The sequence below is a fragment of the Muntiacus reevesi genome, chromosome 19 (assembly GCF_963930625.1).
Source record: "Muntiacus reevesi chromosome 19, mMunRee1.1, whole genome shotgun sequence".
Taxonomy (NCBI): Eukaryota; Metazoa; Chordata; class Mammalia; order Artiodactyla; family Cervidae; genus Muntiacus; species Muntiacus reevesi.
In genome coordinates, this window is record NC_089267.1 from 49,524,744 (window position 1) to 49,540,119 (window position 15,376).

At 42.4% G+C, this 15,376-nt stretch overlaps 1 protein-coding gene across 2 annotated transcripts in view; it reads right to left on the reverse strand.

The window, feature by feature from the left end:
• The window catches only part of KLHL32 (kelch like family member 32), a 216,712-nt gene that overhangs the window by 113,540 nt on the left and 87,796 nt on the right, over nucleotides 1-15,376 (reverse strand). For both annotated transcript variants that reach the window (XM_065911353.1, XM_065911352.1), the window contains exon 4: nucleotides 8,724-8,831. In XM_065911353.1, the coding sequence (XP_065767425.1) occupies nucleotides 8,724-8,831 (108 nt within the window). The remainder of the gene's footprint in view (nucleotides 1-8,723; nucleotides 8,832-15,376) is intronic.

Consider the following 15,376-nt stretch of genomic DNA (forward strand, 5'->3'; position numbering starts at 1 on the left):
ATGTCTGTGCCTAAAATGTGACCATCACTCAAGCAAAATGCTACACTAACGCAATGGAGTCCGTCTCCACTGGTGACAGCTCTCAAGCCCCACCACTCCCTCTTCCCTGCCTGCTCCACACCTGGGGGAAAACACAGGAAAAGTCTGAGGTCTCTCTCCCCTGATGCTGGTGGAAAGTTCAGACCACACAAGCCTCTGGCTACACGGAGAATCCTCCAGCCCCACCTCCTAACCACAATAAACACCAACGCTGATGGATCACCCCTACTTGCTCTCTGAGGACATATTTGGACCTACTGGAACCCACCCTTTTGGCCCCGAAAGTCTCGCTATGTGAGTGACAAACCCTTTCCTATCCTCTTGGTCCATGCGTGCTGTTATCAGTCTCAACACTGCAACAAACGCAGAGTGAATGAGGGGGCCATTCTGTTTCTGCAGAGTGACGATCAGACAACTAAGAAATCCTAAATTTACAAATTGTAAAGAAAAAGCCAGGAAATACCTTTTTTAAAATCAAAATAATCAGTTTTATTACCAAATTGGAAAGCTGACCTCAGAAGTGTGGCCACAGTTAGACTTCCTCACTCTGCAACATTTTAGACACTGCTATGCTGAGCAGATGGCTCTGTAATGCCTGCAGTACAAACCACAGCCTGAGTCTTCTCTGAGCAGACACACACAGTGATTTCACGAGGGATAAAGGGATATGAGTCAATACATGAGTCTGAGTAAACTCCGGGGGTTGGTGATGGACAGGGAGGCCTGGCGTGCTGCAGTCCAGGGGATCGCAAAGAGTCAGACACGACTGAGTGACTGAACTGAACTGAAAGGGTTAACAGGCTGGCACAGGCAGATTGTCAGTTAGAACTGACCCTGCTCTACAGGTAGCGGCACTCCCAACAGACCTTCGCTTTGAATCGCTGTCAATCATAAGGAACAGACAGACTTTGGATCTACTGACACTGTTGTTGGGTCCTCAGCTGAGAAAAGTAAGCTTCTGGGGTCAGCCAGGATCGGAACTTTTAAAATCTCTCTTCTCAGTTTTCCACAATAAATGTTTAGGTCCCCAACCTGTCTTTATAGTTTTGACTACCAAACCACAACAAGTATTTATCGTTTTACTTGACATCCTGAGACGCCATAAAAATTTCATTTGGCATATGGTGGTTCCTGTCTGTCAAGCTGGTTGACACTTTCTAGGAAACCATGCATGGGAACCTGTAACATCCTCACCCCGAAACATTAAGCAGACACATCTGCTCGTTTGTTTCAATAATCCACTGATTAAAAAAAAAAGAAAATCTCTTTAAAGGCAATAATATAGAGTTTCAAAGGATCCAAGAACATGAAAACTCACTGATGGAATTCAAACTTTTCCCCTTCATTTCACTCTTCTCAAACTTTTCTATGTCAACAATCCAGTTATGGACTCTGGCACAACTCTGACAAGAAATAAGGTAAGAAGAAAATAATCACTTTCTGTACAATTCAAAATATTCTTCCTTAGACTGTGGATTGTAGACTGTGTGTCCTGGAGCCCAGGGCACAGGGTGCATACCCTGGGGGCCTCTTACTTGCCAGGCTTCTGCAGGTACTGCCAGGTGAAGAAAGAATTTTGCAGCTAAAATATTTAAACCATTGAATGGTTCTAATGCTACTCCTAAGAGAAGCATTTAAAAAATATTTCTCCCAGATTTTTTCCATGTGCTAGTAACATTTAGCTCCACCAGGTTATGTTTATAATAAGTAAATCTGATGGGGACTTTTTCTCATGTAAAGTGATACATCTTTTCCTGAAGGAATGGTTTACGAGAAGGCAGTTCCGATTAAGATTCCTGTCACTCTGCTACCAGGCCTGATGCTGAGGTCTCCAGAGAAAAGTATTCCATTGCAGAGAATAAATACACTTTCAACGATCATCAAAATAAGGCTATAGTGTCTGGCTTATCAGGGCTATAAAAAAAGTCATGTGAACACATTAGATAAACAAATGAGAATCAGGAAGAAAACCTGGACTACACAAGAGCAAGAAAATTAAGGAGCTATGTCTTCTAGTTTTCAATTCCTAATTACATGAGCACAGTTATAGCTAAAAAAAAAAAAAAAAAAAAAAAGTCTTCCTCACTTCACAGAGTGTCATACTTTTCTAGATTTCCAAAGAGTTCAAAATATTAACATTAACAGTTATACAAAATATCCTTGTGAAGAGTCGACTAAAGCATTCTCTGCACCAGAGAACGGTAATCAGGATGTGTGCCCCCACAGAGACAGGTTCTTCCATGATGCTGAGGAACCAGAGGCTGCAGCTACTGGCTATGAAAAGAAAAGCAAGGCAACAACAGATATCAAAGAATCCTTTTCATCTGCCCAGAAACGATGCGCCTGGTTCATGGCTGACAAAGCTAGCCGTACCTAGAGGGGTACGCTGGGAAATTCAGAGGGGACTACAAACCTGTCATTGAGTGCACAGCCTCTCTTTACTGGGTTTCTGGAAATGCTCCGTCAGGCAGCAAGGGACAGAACACTCAGAACAGAGAGCTCTCAGGAGAGTTCAGAGGAGGCTAACGAGCTTGAACCCCTTGCTCTACTACATGGAAGGCATTTAGTCCCTGATAGCTCAGCTGGTGAAGAATCCGCCTGCAATGCAGGAGACCTGGGTTTGATCCCTGGGTTGGGAAGATCCCCTGGAGAAGGGAATAGCTACCCACTCCAGTATTCTGGCCTGGAGAATCCCATGGACCGTATAGTCCGTGGGGACGCAGAGTTGGACACGACTGAGCAATTTGCACTCTATCACAGCACTTGGCATATAGTCTTTCGTCCTTAACATCATGGCAGCCAGAGTGTTAACAAAGCAAACTTTATTGTAGTTCTCAGTCCTATTTGCTTTCATTTTTGGTCCCTACTCAAATTCCAAGAGGCATAATCAAAGACCTTTAGGATTGCATGTTCTTCCACTTGCTGAGCTAGTGGCTCAGACAGCAAAGAATCTGCCTGCAATGCAGAAACCTGGGTCTGATCCCTGGGTTAGGAAGATCCCCTGGAGAAGGGAATAACCACCTACTCCAGTATTCTTGCCTGGAAAATCTCACGTACAGGGGAACCTCGTGGGCTATAATCCATGGGGTCACAAAGAGTTGGACACAACTGAGTTACTAACACTTTCACTTTTTTTCACTTAACACTTGCTGAGCAGTGCTCATATCCTTATGAAAGGGTAAGTGTTAGGTGTTAGCTGCTCCTCACTGACTGGCTGGGTTTTCTGAGGCATCATCTGAGGCAGGCATCATCTCCATTAGAATCCTTCTTTTAAAAAAAATTTTTATTGAAGTGTAGTTGGTTTAAAATCTTGTGTTAGTTTCTGCTGTATAACAAAGTGAATTAGTTATACATATAAATATATCCACTCTTTTTTAGATTTTTTTCCCATATGTGTCATCACAAAGTACTCACCAGAGTTCCCCGTGCTATACAGTGGGGCCTTGCTGGTTATCTGTTTTATATATAGTAGTGTGCATGTCAATCCCAATCTCTTTCTTTTTTTAAAAAAGTTTTATTTATCTTTTAAGCAGTGGAACGCTGCTTTATATATATATTTTGCTTTATAATTTTGTGTTGGTTTCTGTGGTACAATAGTCAGTATTACAGAACAACTGTACTGTGAATCCAGTTATAATTATATATATATATATCCCTTCACTCCTGAGCCTCCTTCCCTCCTCCCATCCCTAGACAGTTTTTTCCCCTTCCTTTTCATGTCTCTTCTATGAGGACTGGGCTGCAATATGGATGTATTCCTGGCCAGAGTTGGAAAGCAAGGAGATTGAGGGACAGCAGGGGAACAGGATTCCCTTGCTCACCGGTGAGTGAAAGGTGGCATTTTCTCGGGTTCCCTTTGCCTTTGCCTCCCTCTGGCAGATCCGCCCAGTGACACTTTTGCATCACACCCTTTGCTTTTACGCTAGCTCCTGGAGCCAGCCCAGAACAGGACGTGCAGCCTGGCTCCCCTGCTCATGGCCAGCTCCGCTGTGTGTGGCTGTGCAAGGTCACCCACGAGCCCTGCCAGGTAGCGGGGCTCCGCGCGGGCCGTGACCCAAGCAGCGTCTTCCCCCAGGAAGGTGCGCCTCTAATGTGCGTGAAGCCGGAGTGTGTGCTCCCTGAGAAGAAAAGGATGTATTAGCATTAGGAGGACAATTTGATTTTTCTTTAAAATTTCCTGGGTGATACCTGTGACCAATTTTAAGAAGGCTATGCTTTAGAACAGTGTGTAGGAGGAACACACACACACCCCTTGTTACACGGTGGTACTCATTCATCACGCCCACTCTATACTTTCAATTTCCTTCCCAAGGCAGGAATGATTTTCAGGCACTTAAAATACTTAACATTTTATACTATGCCTACTACAGCAGACTGAAGGTATAATCAACTATCAGTAGGAATAGCTTAGGTAGATAATGTAAATGTTAACTCAGATTTTTACAAATCCACATACATATGGCTGAAGAGCATCTTTCAGCAAATGTCCACAATAGTAAATTACAAATAAGAAATTGAAGAACCATGCTTTTATTCATGTTTTTATTCTAAACTCTTTGCTTAATGTTCATTTCATTTCTCGAGTAAGACAAAGCTTTTCTGCATTTCCCAAGTATACTACAATTCCATTTTTTGCCTTCATCTATGGGGTCGCACAAAGTCGGACACGACTGAAGTGACCTAGCAGCAGCAGCATGTTCATGTTTCAAACAGAAAACAGATTCATCATAAAGTCATTTTGGTGTTTAAGAAACCAAACTGCTATGGATGTTGTTCAAGAAAGACTGTACCAACTTCTGCTCTGCAGCAAAGAATAATCACATAGAAAGTACAAATGCAACAACTCAGAGCCCTCATGAACTCAGCCCTGGAAAAGCACCCAGGTCGGGAGAGCCATCAAAAAGAGCTCGCTTTCTAAAATGTCCAAATATTTCCCCACCTCCTCAATCAAGGTACAAGAAATATGACTTAATCTTTTCTTAATGACATAGAGCATTAAGAAAGGGTTAAGAATAAATGAAGAGGATTTGAAATTAAGAGGACGGGGTTTGGGTCACTGGGTCAATATGCCCTGGGAGACTGATCTTAGTCGTTTACTGCACCTTCCAGGGCTTGTCATCTTTACATCAGGGGCACTAAATCCCTCAGAGCTGTCTGGGGTATTAGGCCACACAGCGCACCTGAAATGCCTGGGGCAGTGCCCCTGTTCTCGCAGAGGGTGCTCCATGAAATGCCAGCCCACTTCCTGTCCCTTCAGCGCACGATCTGAAAAGCTGAGTTACTGCTGGACGTGCTGCAGGACTGCCCCCTCTGTGTGGCTGCAACATCAAGAATGGGTCACTGGGCAGGATAAATGCAACTCCAAGTCTCCCCCTAGAACTTCGTTTTTAAGTGCGCACGCACACACATTTTTTCCTCTGCAAACTTCTTCCCTATTCCCTAGCAGTCTCCTTACCCTTCAAAGGGCTCCCCTTATAGCTCAGCTGGTAAAGAATCCGCCTGCAATGCGGAAGACCTGGGTTCGATCCCTGGGTTAGGAAAGTCCCCTGGAAAAGGGAATGGCTACCCGCTCCAGTGTTCTGGCCTGAAGAATTCCGTGAACTGTATATAGTCCATAGGGTCGCAAAGAGTCGGACATGACAGCAACTTTCACTACCCTTCAAAAGTCAGCTCCCCTAATGCCCTAACCTTCAGCTCAAGTGCCATAGGTCCTTTGTGCCACAGGTACACTAAACACACAACACACTGTGTCCGTGTATTGTTGCTCAGTCGCTAAGTCACGTCCGATTCTTTGTGACCCCAGGGATGATAGCACGCCAGGCTTCCCTGTCCCTTCACCATCTCCCAGAGCTTGCTCAAACTCCTGTCCATTGAGTTGGTGATGCCATCCAACCATCTCATCCTCTGTCTCCCCCTTCTCCTGCCCCCAATCCTTCCCAGCATTGGGGTCATTTCCAATTTCTGTATATACATACATGTGTGTATATGTGTGCATATGTGTGTGTGTGTGTGTGTGTGTGTATATATAAAACTTCATCATAATCACCAAAAACTGGAAGCAACCAAGATGCCCTTCATATATCCATGCAATGCAATAGTACTCAGCAATAAAAATGATCTATCAAGTCATAAAAGACACAGAGGAAACTTAAATGCATATGGCTAAGTGAAAGAGGCCAATCTGAAAAGTCTACATACTGTATGATTCCAAAAAGAATATGACATTTTTCAGAAGACAAAACTATAGAGACAGTTACTGGTTGTCAAGGGGAGAGGGGGAGAGATGAACAGGGGAAGAAAAGGGGACTTTCAGGGTAAGGAAATACATAAGTATATAAATGCATATATACACAGAAGTTTATACATATATTCAATACATATAATATGTGAACTTAACCATTGTGAAAGAAACCACAAAACGAGGCAAACAATAAGGCAGCCTCTTAAACATTCGAGGGTTTTACCTCAGCATTCACAGCAGTTTTTATGCTCTGCCATTTGCCAGTGATATAAACACGCTTTGCACCCTATAGCCTTTAAGCTTAAGCCATTTTGTTGTTAAGGCATCTAAATACAGAAAGTACTAATTTGGGCAGGTTTATAAAAGAAACAATATTTACTGTTGTATCCCCACTGGTCACCAGTGAAGTATGAGCTGTGGGTTATCAAGCGTGCTTTAGACAGGCAAAGGCAGGTGCAGCTGTGATTCAGGTGTGGGGAGAGAAAAGCACACGAGACACAAGCTAGAGCCGAGGTCTGTCTTACATCTATGAGCCAAACGGCACACAACGCATTATTCACTCACCTCACCAGAACACGTTCTGACAACTCTGAACAATCACTATCTGCTTCCCCAAGGCGTGAAATGTGGCTGGGCCGATGCTGAATTCGTGATCCATCTCCTCTGTATCCTCCTCTGTACCCACTACCTGATGGCTAATTTTTGCCCTTTCTACCTACTGTTTTCATTCCAGGTGCCAGAGCTGCCCCAGTTATTCTACGAACCCTATCTCACATTCTACCAGTTCTGGAAAGGAGAATGAACAGTATCATATATCTTAATGTGCCTCTGAAGAAAGAACGCCAGTCAGAAACTCCACTCCCAACATTTTTCAAGGCCCGGATACCACCTTCTCTGCGAAGGTTTGCACTGAGGAACCGATCTAACCACATCCTCTTGTCCCCACTGTGTCTGTATTCTGCTCCTATTACACCTCCCACCACCGTGAGGACAGGGAATTATGTATGCAGCTCTCCCCACCAGGACGCGAGCCTGCCAAGAGAAGGAGCCCTTATTTGAGCACAGAAGACTCTCAACATAAGCTGGATGAAATGAAATGAAAGAACAAAACTCTGTAAAAGGAGATAAACAACTGCTCAGTATCTGATCTGACGGAGCTGAGCAGCTCTCAAATGAAAGTAGGGGGTGACGAGGGTGGGCAAAATGGGTGAAGGGGGGGTCAAAGGTACAAACTTTTATAAAATATAAAAGTTTTAAGATGAATAAGTCCTGGGATGTAATGTACAACAGGGCCACTATAGTTAACAATACTGTGCTGTATATCTAAAACTTGCTATGAAAGGAGATTTTAAAAGCACTCATCACACAAAAGATTTGTCAACTTTGTGTGGTGACAGACATTAACTAAACTGATTACAGTAATCGTTTTGTTGTAAATCATTCTGCTGTACATACTGAAAATCATTCTGTTGTATACCTGCAACTAATACAATGTTATATGTCAGTTACATCGCAACTGGGACTTCCCTGGCAGTCTAGTAGTTAGAATTTCACCTTCCAATGCAGGGACTGCAGGTTCGATTCCTGATCTGGAAGCTAAGATCCCACATGCCCCGTAGCCAAAAAACCAGAACATAAATAACAAAAGCAATATTGTAACCGATTCAACAAAGACTTTTAAAATGCTCCACGTCAAAAATAAATCTTAAAAAAATTACATCTCAATTTAAAAAAAATTCTATAAGGATAGGTTTCGTGTGTTCTACTAGTTGCTTCACTAACATGTAACTAGGTAAGAAAGATGAAGTTTCAGATCTATGCTCATATTGTTCCTATGCAGTTTTGTTTTGATTTTCTCTGATAGTCATACACTAACACATGTTAGTTGTCACTATTATTCTTTCATTTAAAAAGCAAGAGATAAAATGAATGTTCTCTGGAGATCCCTGTAGGTCCTCTAATGATTTTAGTGCTGAACAAACCTTGGCTTTTAAACCATCACATTCTAATCTATTACTTGAGGCCCTGACCCTGAAATAAATGCAGAGGATAGGGTGCCAAGATGTTAGACACAGCTCTTTAAAGCTTTAATTTGATCTTTTGGGTCCATAAAGCCATGATTGAGTCACTGAGCTTCAGTGAACTGATAACAAGGAAAATTTGAGTTATCTTGCAAACTCTTTCCCATAATAATAATCCCTTAGGATATTTAAAAATCATATCAGCAAGCCACTGAGCTAAGGTTAAAATACTATGTTTCCTGGGTCATATTTAAAATCAAAGTGTTCTACTTACCTTTCTATTATTTTAGTTATTAAGTGGAGGCAAAACTTTTTTTAACATGGACATGAATAACAAGAAAAATACCTAGACCTCATTCCTCGAGGATAATCTCCTCTGGCCATGTGAAGTTAAGCCTCTTGGGTGACATCTGGTACCATACCTGTCCTGTGTATGCAAACTCCAGGGCCTGCTTTAAGCCAAGACTGGTCACACCGCGTAGATTCACCTCGTCAGCACCACTTTCCACCATACAAAGACTGAACATGGCCTGAGGTGGGAGAGAAAGGAAGACAGTTACGGGACTGAAAAAGCAAGGGAACACAGTGAAGTCCTCGAGAAACTACGAAAGAAACAAGCTAAGGACGGATTTTGGTTTCTGAAACGCTTCTGCAAGGCGTCCTTCGCACAAGCCACTGCGGCTCACTCTGGCGTCCGCTTACAGGAACTCACAAGGGCCCCGCGCGCCGCACACACAGAGACCGGGCCCCGGGTGCCTCACACACAGAGACCGGACCCCACAGCTGTGCCCCGGGGGAGCCTCGGGCTCAGGCTCGCTCCCTGAACTCACAGTCTCCATCCGGGGCCCAGAGCTAAGCTGAAATGGGAGCATTCCACGGAGAGTAGTGTCTTGTTTCCTGACTTCGCTGCCCTTTTCTCCTGCCTCATTTCAGTGACGCATCTCTTTCCTCACACCTGACACACATCACACACTCTATTCCAGTGGGTCTCAAAGTGAGCCCCTGGGTCAGCAACATTAGCATCTCCCGGGAACTCTTTAGAGTATAAATTGATGGGGCTCCAACCTAGACCTTGGAGGAGGAAATGGCAACCCACTCCAGTGTTCGTGCCTGGAGAATCCTGTGGACAGAGGAGCCTGGTGGGCTGCTGTCCATAGGGTCGCACAGAGTCAGGCACAACTGATGCGACTTAGCATGCATGCATGCATTGGAGAGGGAAATGGCAACCACTCCAGTGTTCGTGCCTGGAGAATCCCAGGGACAGAAGAGCCTGGCGGGCTACCAGTAACCTGGGTTCTAACAGGCCATCCAAGTGACTCTGATGCTTACCGGAATCTGAGAACCACTGTCTTAAGATATTCAGTGAAAATCAATCTGCCCCCAAACCAGTTCTCCAAATGGCCAATGGATTGAAAATCAGTTTGTCAAATGAAAATTTTGAAATTTAAAAAAATGCAGGAATTTCCTGGCAGTCCAGTGGCTAGGACTCCGTACTTTCACTGCCAAGGGCATGGGTTTGATTCCTGGTAAGGGAACTAAAAATCCAATAAGCCACGTGGTACAACCAAAAATAAATAAATAAAATTTGAAAAAATGAAAACCACTAATTTGTACACCTATAACAAGTTCGACTTAACAGGTAATAAAGAGAATATTCTATTTTCGACCACTGATGATGAAATACACTACTTAGAAAACTGTACATCTATGTAGTAAAGAATTAACCTTATCCAAACGACCTCTCCAGGCCTAAAAGTATCCTGCCTGAAAGGAGCATCTCTGTTCTCTGGGGCTATGGCCACTGACAGTATAACAACATGATTTATGACGGGAGCTTTGGTTCATACTGTATCAGCTGTCATGTCCAGAAGAGCAAGAGACCAAAGGTAGTAGTCTGACCTCCAGGAGACACTAGAGATGAAAGGTCAGCCACATAAGATGACTGTGAGTAACCAGTAAAAACTCTGGACACCAAAACCGTGAGAGAGCTTCCCTAGTTGGCAGTCCCCTATGCATACTGTCACAGAGTCTGGTCAAGAGTGGGTAAGGCTAGGACTTCACAGGTGGAGGAGGGCCAGATGCTCCAGGTTGGGTCCCCTTCCGGACTCTGCCCTTTGTGTCTCTTCCCTTGGCTGGTTCTGATTTGTTCAGTTCAGTTGCTCAGTCATGTCCGACTCTTTGCGACCCCATGAACTACAGCATGCCAGGCCTCTGTGTCCATCACCAACACCCGGAGTTTACCCAAACTCATGTCCACTGAGTCGGTGATGCCATGCAACCATCTCATCCTCTGTCGTCCCCTTCTCCTCCTGCCCCCAATCCCTCCCAGCATCAGGGTCTTTTCCAGTGAGTCAGCTCTTCGCATCAGGTGGCCAAAGTATTGGAGTTTCAGCTTCAACATCAGTCCCTCCAATTCAGGACTGATTTCCTTTAGGATGGACTGGTTGGATCTCCTTGCAATCCAAGGGACTCTCAAAAGTCTTCTCCAACGCCACAGTTCAAAAGCATCAATTCTTTGGCGCTCAGCTTTCTTTATGGTCCAACTCTCACATCCATACGTGTCTACTAGAAAAACCAAAGCCTTGACTAGATGGACCTTTGTTGGCAAAGTAATGTCTCTGTTTTTTACTATGCTGTCTAGGTTGGTCATACCTTTTCTTCCAAGGAGTAAGCATCTTTTAATTTCATGGCTGCAGTCATCACTTGCAGAGATTTTGGAGCCCCCCAAAATAAAGTCTCTCACTGTTTGCCCATCTATTTGCCATGAAGTGACAGGACTGGATAACATGATCTTCGTTTTTTGAATGTTGAGTTTTAAGCCAACTTTTTCACTCTCCTCTTTCACTTTCTTCAAGAGGCTCTTTAGTTTTTCTTCGCTTTCTGGCAAAGGGGTGGTGTCATTTGCATATCTGAGGTTATTGATACTTCTCCTGGCAATCTTGATTCCAGCTTGTGCTTCATCCAGCCCAGCGTTTCTCATGATGTACTCTGCATATAAGTTAAATAAGCAGGGTGACAATTTACGGCCTTGACATACTCCTTTCCAGATTTGGAAGCAGTCTGGTGTTCCATGTTCAGTTCTAACTGTTGCTTCCTGACCTGCATACAGATTTCTCAGGAGGCAGGCCAGGTGGTCTGGTATTCCCATCTCTTTCAGAATTTTCAACAGTTTGTGGTGATCCACACAGTTAAAGGCTTAGGCATAGTCAATAAAGCAGAAATAGATGTTTTTCTGGAACTCTCTTGCTTTTTCGGTAATCCAATGGATGTTGGCAATTTGATCTCTTGTTCCTCTGCCTTTTCTAAATCCAGCTTGAACATCTGGAATTCACAGTTCACATACTACTGAAGGCTGGCTTGGAGAATTTTGAGCATTACTTTACTAGCATGTGAGATGAGTGTAATTGTGCAGTAGTTTGAGCATTCTTTGGCATTGCCTTTCTCTGGGACTGGAATGAAAACTGACCTTTTTCAGTCCTATGGCCACTGCTGAGTTTTCCAAATTTGCTGGCATATTGAGGGCAGCACTTTCATAGCATCATCTTTTAGGATTTGAAATAGCTCAACTGGAATTTCATCACCTCCACTAGCTCTGTTCGTAGTGATGCTTCCTAAGGCCCACTTGACTATGCATTCCAGGATATCTGGCTCTAGGTGAGTAATCATACCATTGTGATTATCTGGGTCGTGAAAATCTTTTTTTGTATAGTTCTTCTGTGTATTCTTCCCACCTCTTCTTAATATCTTCTGCTTCTGTTACGTCTCTGCTTCTGTTACGTCCGTATCATTTCTGTCCTTTGTTGAGCCCATCTTTGCATGAAATGTTCCCTTGGTATCTCTAATTTTCTTGAAAAGATCTCTAGTCTTTCCCATTCTATTGTTTCCCTCTATTTCTTTGCATTAATTGCTGAGGAAGGCTTTCTTTTCTCTTCTTGCTATTCTTTGGAACTCTGCATTCAAATGGGTATACCTTTCCTTTTCTCCTTTGCTTTTCACTTCTCTTCTCTTCACAGCTATTTGTAAGTCCTCCTCAAACAAAGGTTCTGATTTTTATCCCTTATAATAAGCCATATCTGTGAGTATACAAGCTTTCAGTGAGTTGTATGAGACCTTCAAGCAAATTACTGAACACGAGAGTACTATTTAACCTCATACTAAATATTTTTAATTTTAAAAAGTGATTTTTTTGTCTTGCCAATGGATTAATATCCATATTATAGCAATATTTTATTCTGACAAGTTCATTTTTGATCTTCACAATTCTTTATGTTTTAAATTAATATGTATGGGATGAGTAGATTTAATTGATGGTCCATTATTCTTTCCAGGGGGTGGTAAAGAAGCTGTCTGCCAATGCAGGAGGGGCGGATTTGATCCCTGGGTTGGGAAGAACCCCTGGAGAAGGAAATGGCAATCCACTCCAGTATTCCTGCTTGGAAATCCCATGGACAGAGGAGCCTGGCAGGCTACAGTCCATGGGCTGCAGAGAGTCAGACACAGCTTAGTGACTGGACAACAACGTTCTTTCCCGAGGTCCTCATTTCTGCTCCACACAGTAGAGTTTTAAGTTTCACAGTGAATAAGATTCTCTTTGATAACTTACAGTTAACATTATAACTTGTTAGAAACACACAATTACTGTTCTCTTACCATTTGAGAAATTGTGTAAAGAATATTTTAAATGCTTACAATGTGAGGAAATAAAAAATAACATTCAAAGTGTCCTAAAGACATTGGGAGTATGTAACATGTAGCATATGCAATTGTATTTGTAAGATAAAATAGCAAACATTTAGAATACATTTAACTTTCAAAAATTTCCTTTTCATGAATAAATGAACTCTAATATCTGTTTAGAAATTGTCCAGGGTGAATGGTCAATCAGCAAATTTGACAACTTGGTGAGTTAGTGAGTTGATCTGACTTCCCACTGATGCCACTGGCAATAAAGGTACTATGCATAGGTTAAGAACACTAGAGGCGAAATTACATAATACTTGACAGGTGAAGAACAGTGATAAACAGCAAACTTGTAACCAAAAATTAAGAGTTTGAACAATCACAGGTGACTCGGATAAACACATACCTTGTCTGTGATTCAGTTTTCTTATCTGAAAAATGGGGCTAAAAACTGTACCCATTCATAAACTTGAAGATTATATAATAGTACATATAAAGTAGTCAGTAGAGTACCTGATATATGGCAAGCTCTTAGTGAAATTATCTATACTTTATGATAAGAATGAAGTAGAACGAAGCTTCTCCTATGTATTCTCTGGTTTAAAGGATTGACATATCAGAAGTATCAGGTCTGAGAATTTTTTATTTTGCTTTATTTTTTAAATCAAGTAGGGCTATAGATAAAAATGCTCATAGGAAAGATATAATGTTAAGTGGATTCTGTTAGGCATCTGCAGATCTGAAATTTAAAAATTAAAAAGCACAGGTTACAATACAAAGCTCTCAATCTGTGTAATTCTAAATTTGTTTCTAGATTTCTTACAGCTTCTTTTAAAAGAAACTGAAAGAAATTTCAGCTGTTTTCAGTGTCCTTTATTTTACATTAGATAAGTGTTTCAGTTTTTAATATTCCCCACATTAATTTGATTTTTTTCAGGTTTCCAAGTTGTAATTGCCCCTGATATGGTAACCAGCTGCTCTCCATCAACCCATATAAAGAGCAGGACAGAAATGACTCAAACTGCAAAAAAATTATCTGAGTTAATGAAATAGAAAATGCTCCTTTTTAGAGTAAGGTTTAGATAACAGAACAACCTGCCAAGGAAGCTTTTTGAATCTGTTTTCATGGTCATTCAAAAGCAACCAGGACAATGATACATAGAACTGATTTCCATCCTCAACCAGAGATTTGTGAGCTATGAACCTGAAACCTGGCTTGGCAGAGTTGGGAAAAGAATACAACCACTAAAAAATGTTACATGTTTGTATAAGCAGCAAAGCAACACCAAACTGGTCACTGTGGTTATATTGTAGCGATAACTATAGAGGAAAGGAAGGAACTACTATTTTACTCCATTTACATATAACATCATTTGGATCATTATCATGAACATGTGTTACCTGTGTATTCCTAACAACTGTCTTTTGAAAACTGTCATATTTTTAAGGTTATAGGTTGTGTAGGAAGACACACCTGATTCATATCCTGGTTCTATAACCTACTTGGTCATGGAGGCTATTTACCTTGAACACATGACCTTTGGATAATTTGTTAACTTCTCTGAACCTCAGGCTGTTATCTGTACATGGGGACAATACCAACCTCACAGGGTCGACTTGATGTTTAGATACAATTAGGCTTAATGTCAAGCATAATCCCTGGCACAGAGTAGATGCTCATTAAATAGAAACTCTTATTTCTAATCCAGAGCTAAGAAACAGCCTCCTCCACCCGCCCTCTGCCCAAATCCATTCCTCTCAAAGACCTTCCTAGTGACAATTCCATTCAAAATTCCTATGTCTGGGCACAGGACTTCACATTCGCCACATACCCCTAAACCCTACTTTAAGGACTGACTCCATCCTACAAACCATCACCTCCATTTCTAAAAACGCCCAACTTCCGTTCTGATATCGTATCATTTGGTCTTAGAAACTTAATGTTACAAACAACACATCATTTTTAAAAATCAGCAGAGCTCATTAATTAAGAGGTAAAAGGGGGGCCTTCCTTGGTGGACCAGTTTGCCTGCCGATGCAGGGGGCTGGGTTTGATCGCTGGTCCAGGAAGATTCCACGTGCTGTGGGGCAACTAGGCCCGTGTGCCACAACTCCTGAGTCCGCTCACCTAGAGCTCGTGCCCAGGAACAAAAAATGCCACCACAATGAGAAGCCTGCACGCCTCAATGAAGAGCAGCCCCTGCTTGGCTCGACTAGAGAAAGCCTGCACACAGCAACAAAGACCCAGTGCAGCCAAAAATAAACAAATCAACTTTTTAAAAAGGGAACTAAGAAATCAAAGTCAATGGCGTGAGTTTAATACATTTACCAGGCACCTCAATTAGGAAGTGCCTCATTGGATAACACCAAATGAGGAAGAATCCAGCCCTCTGAC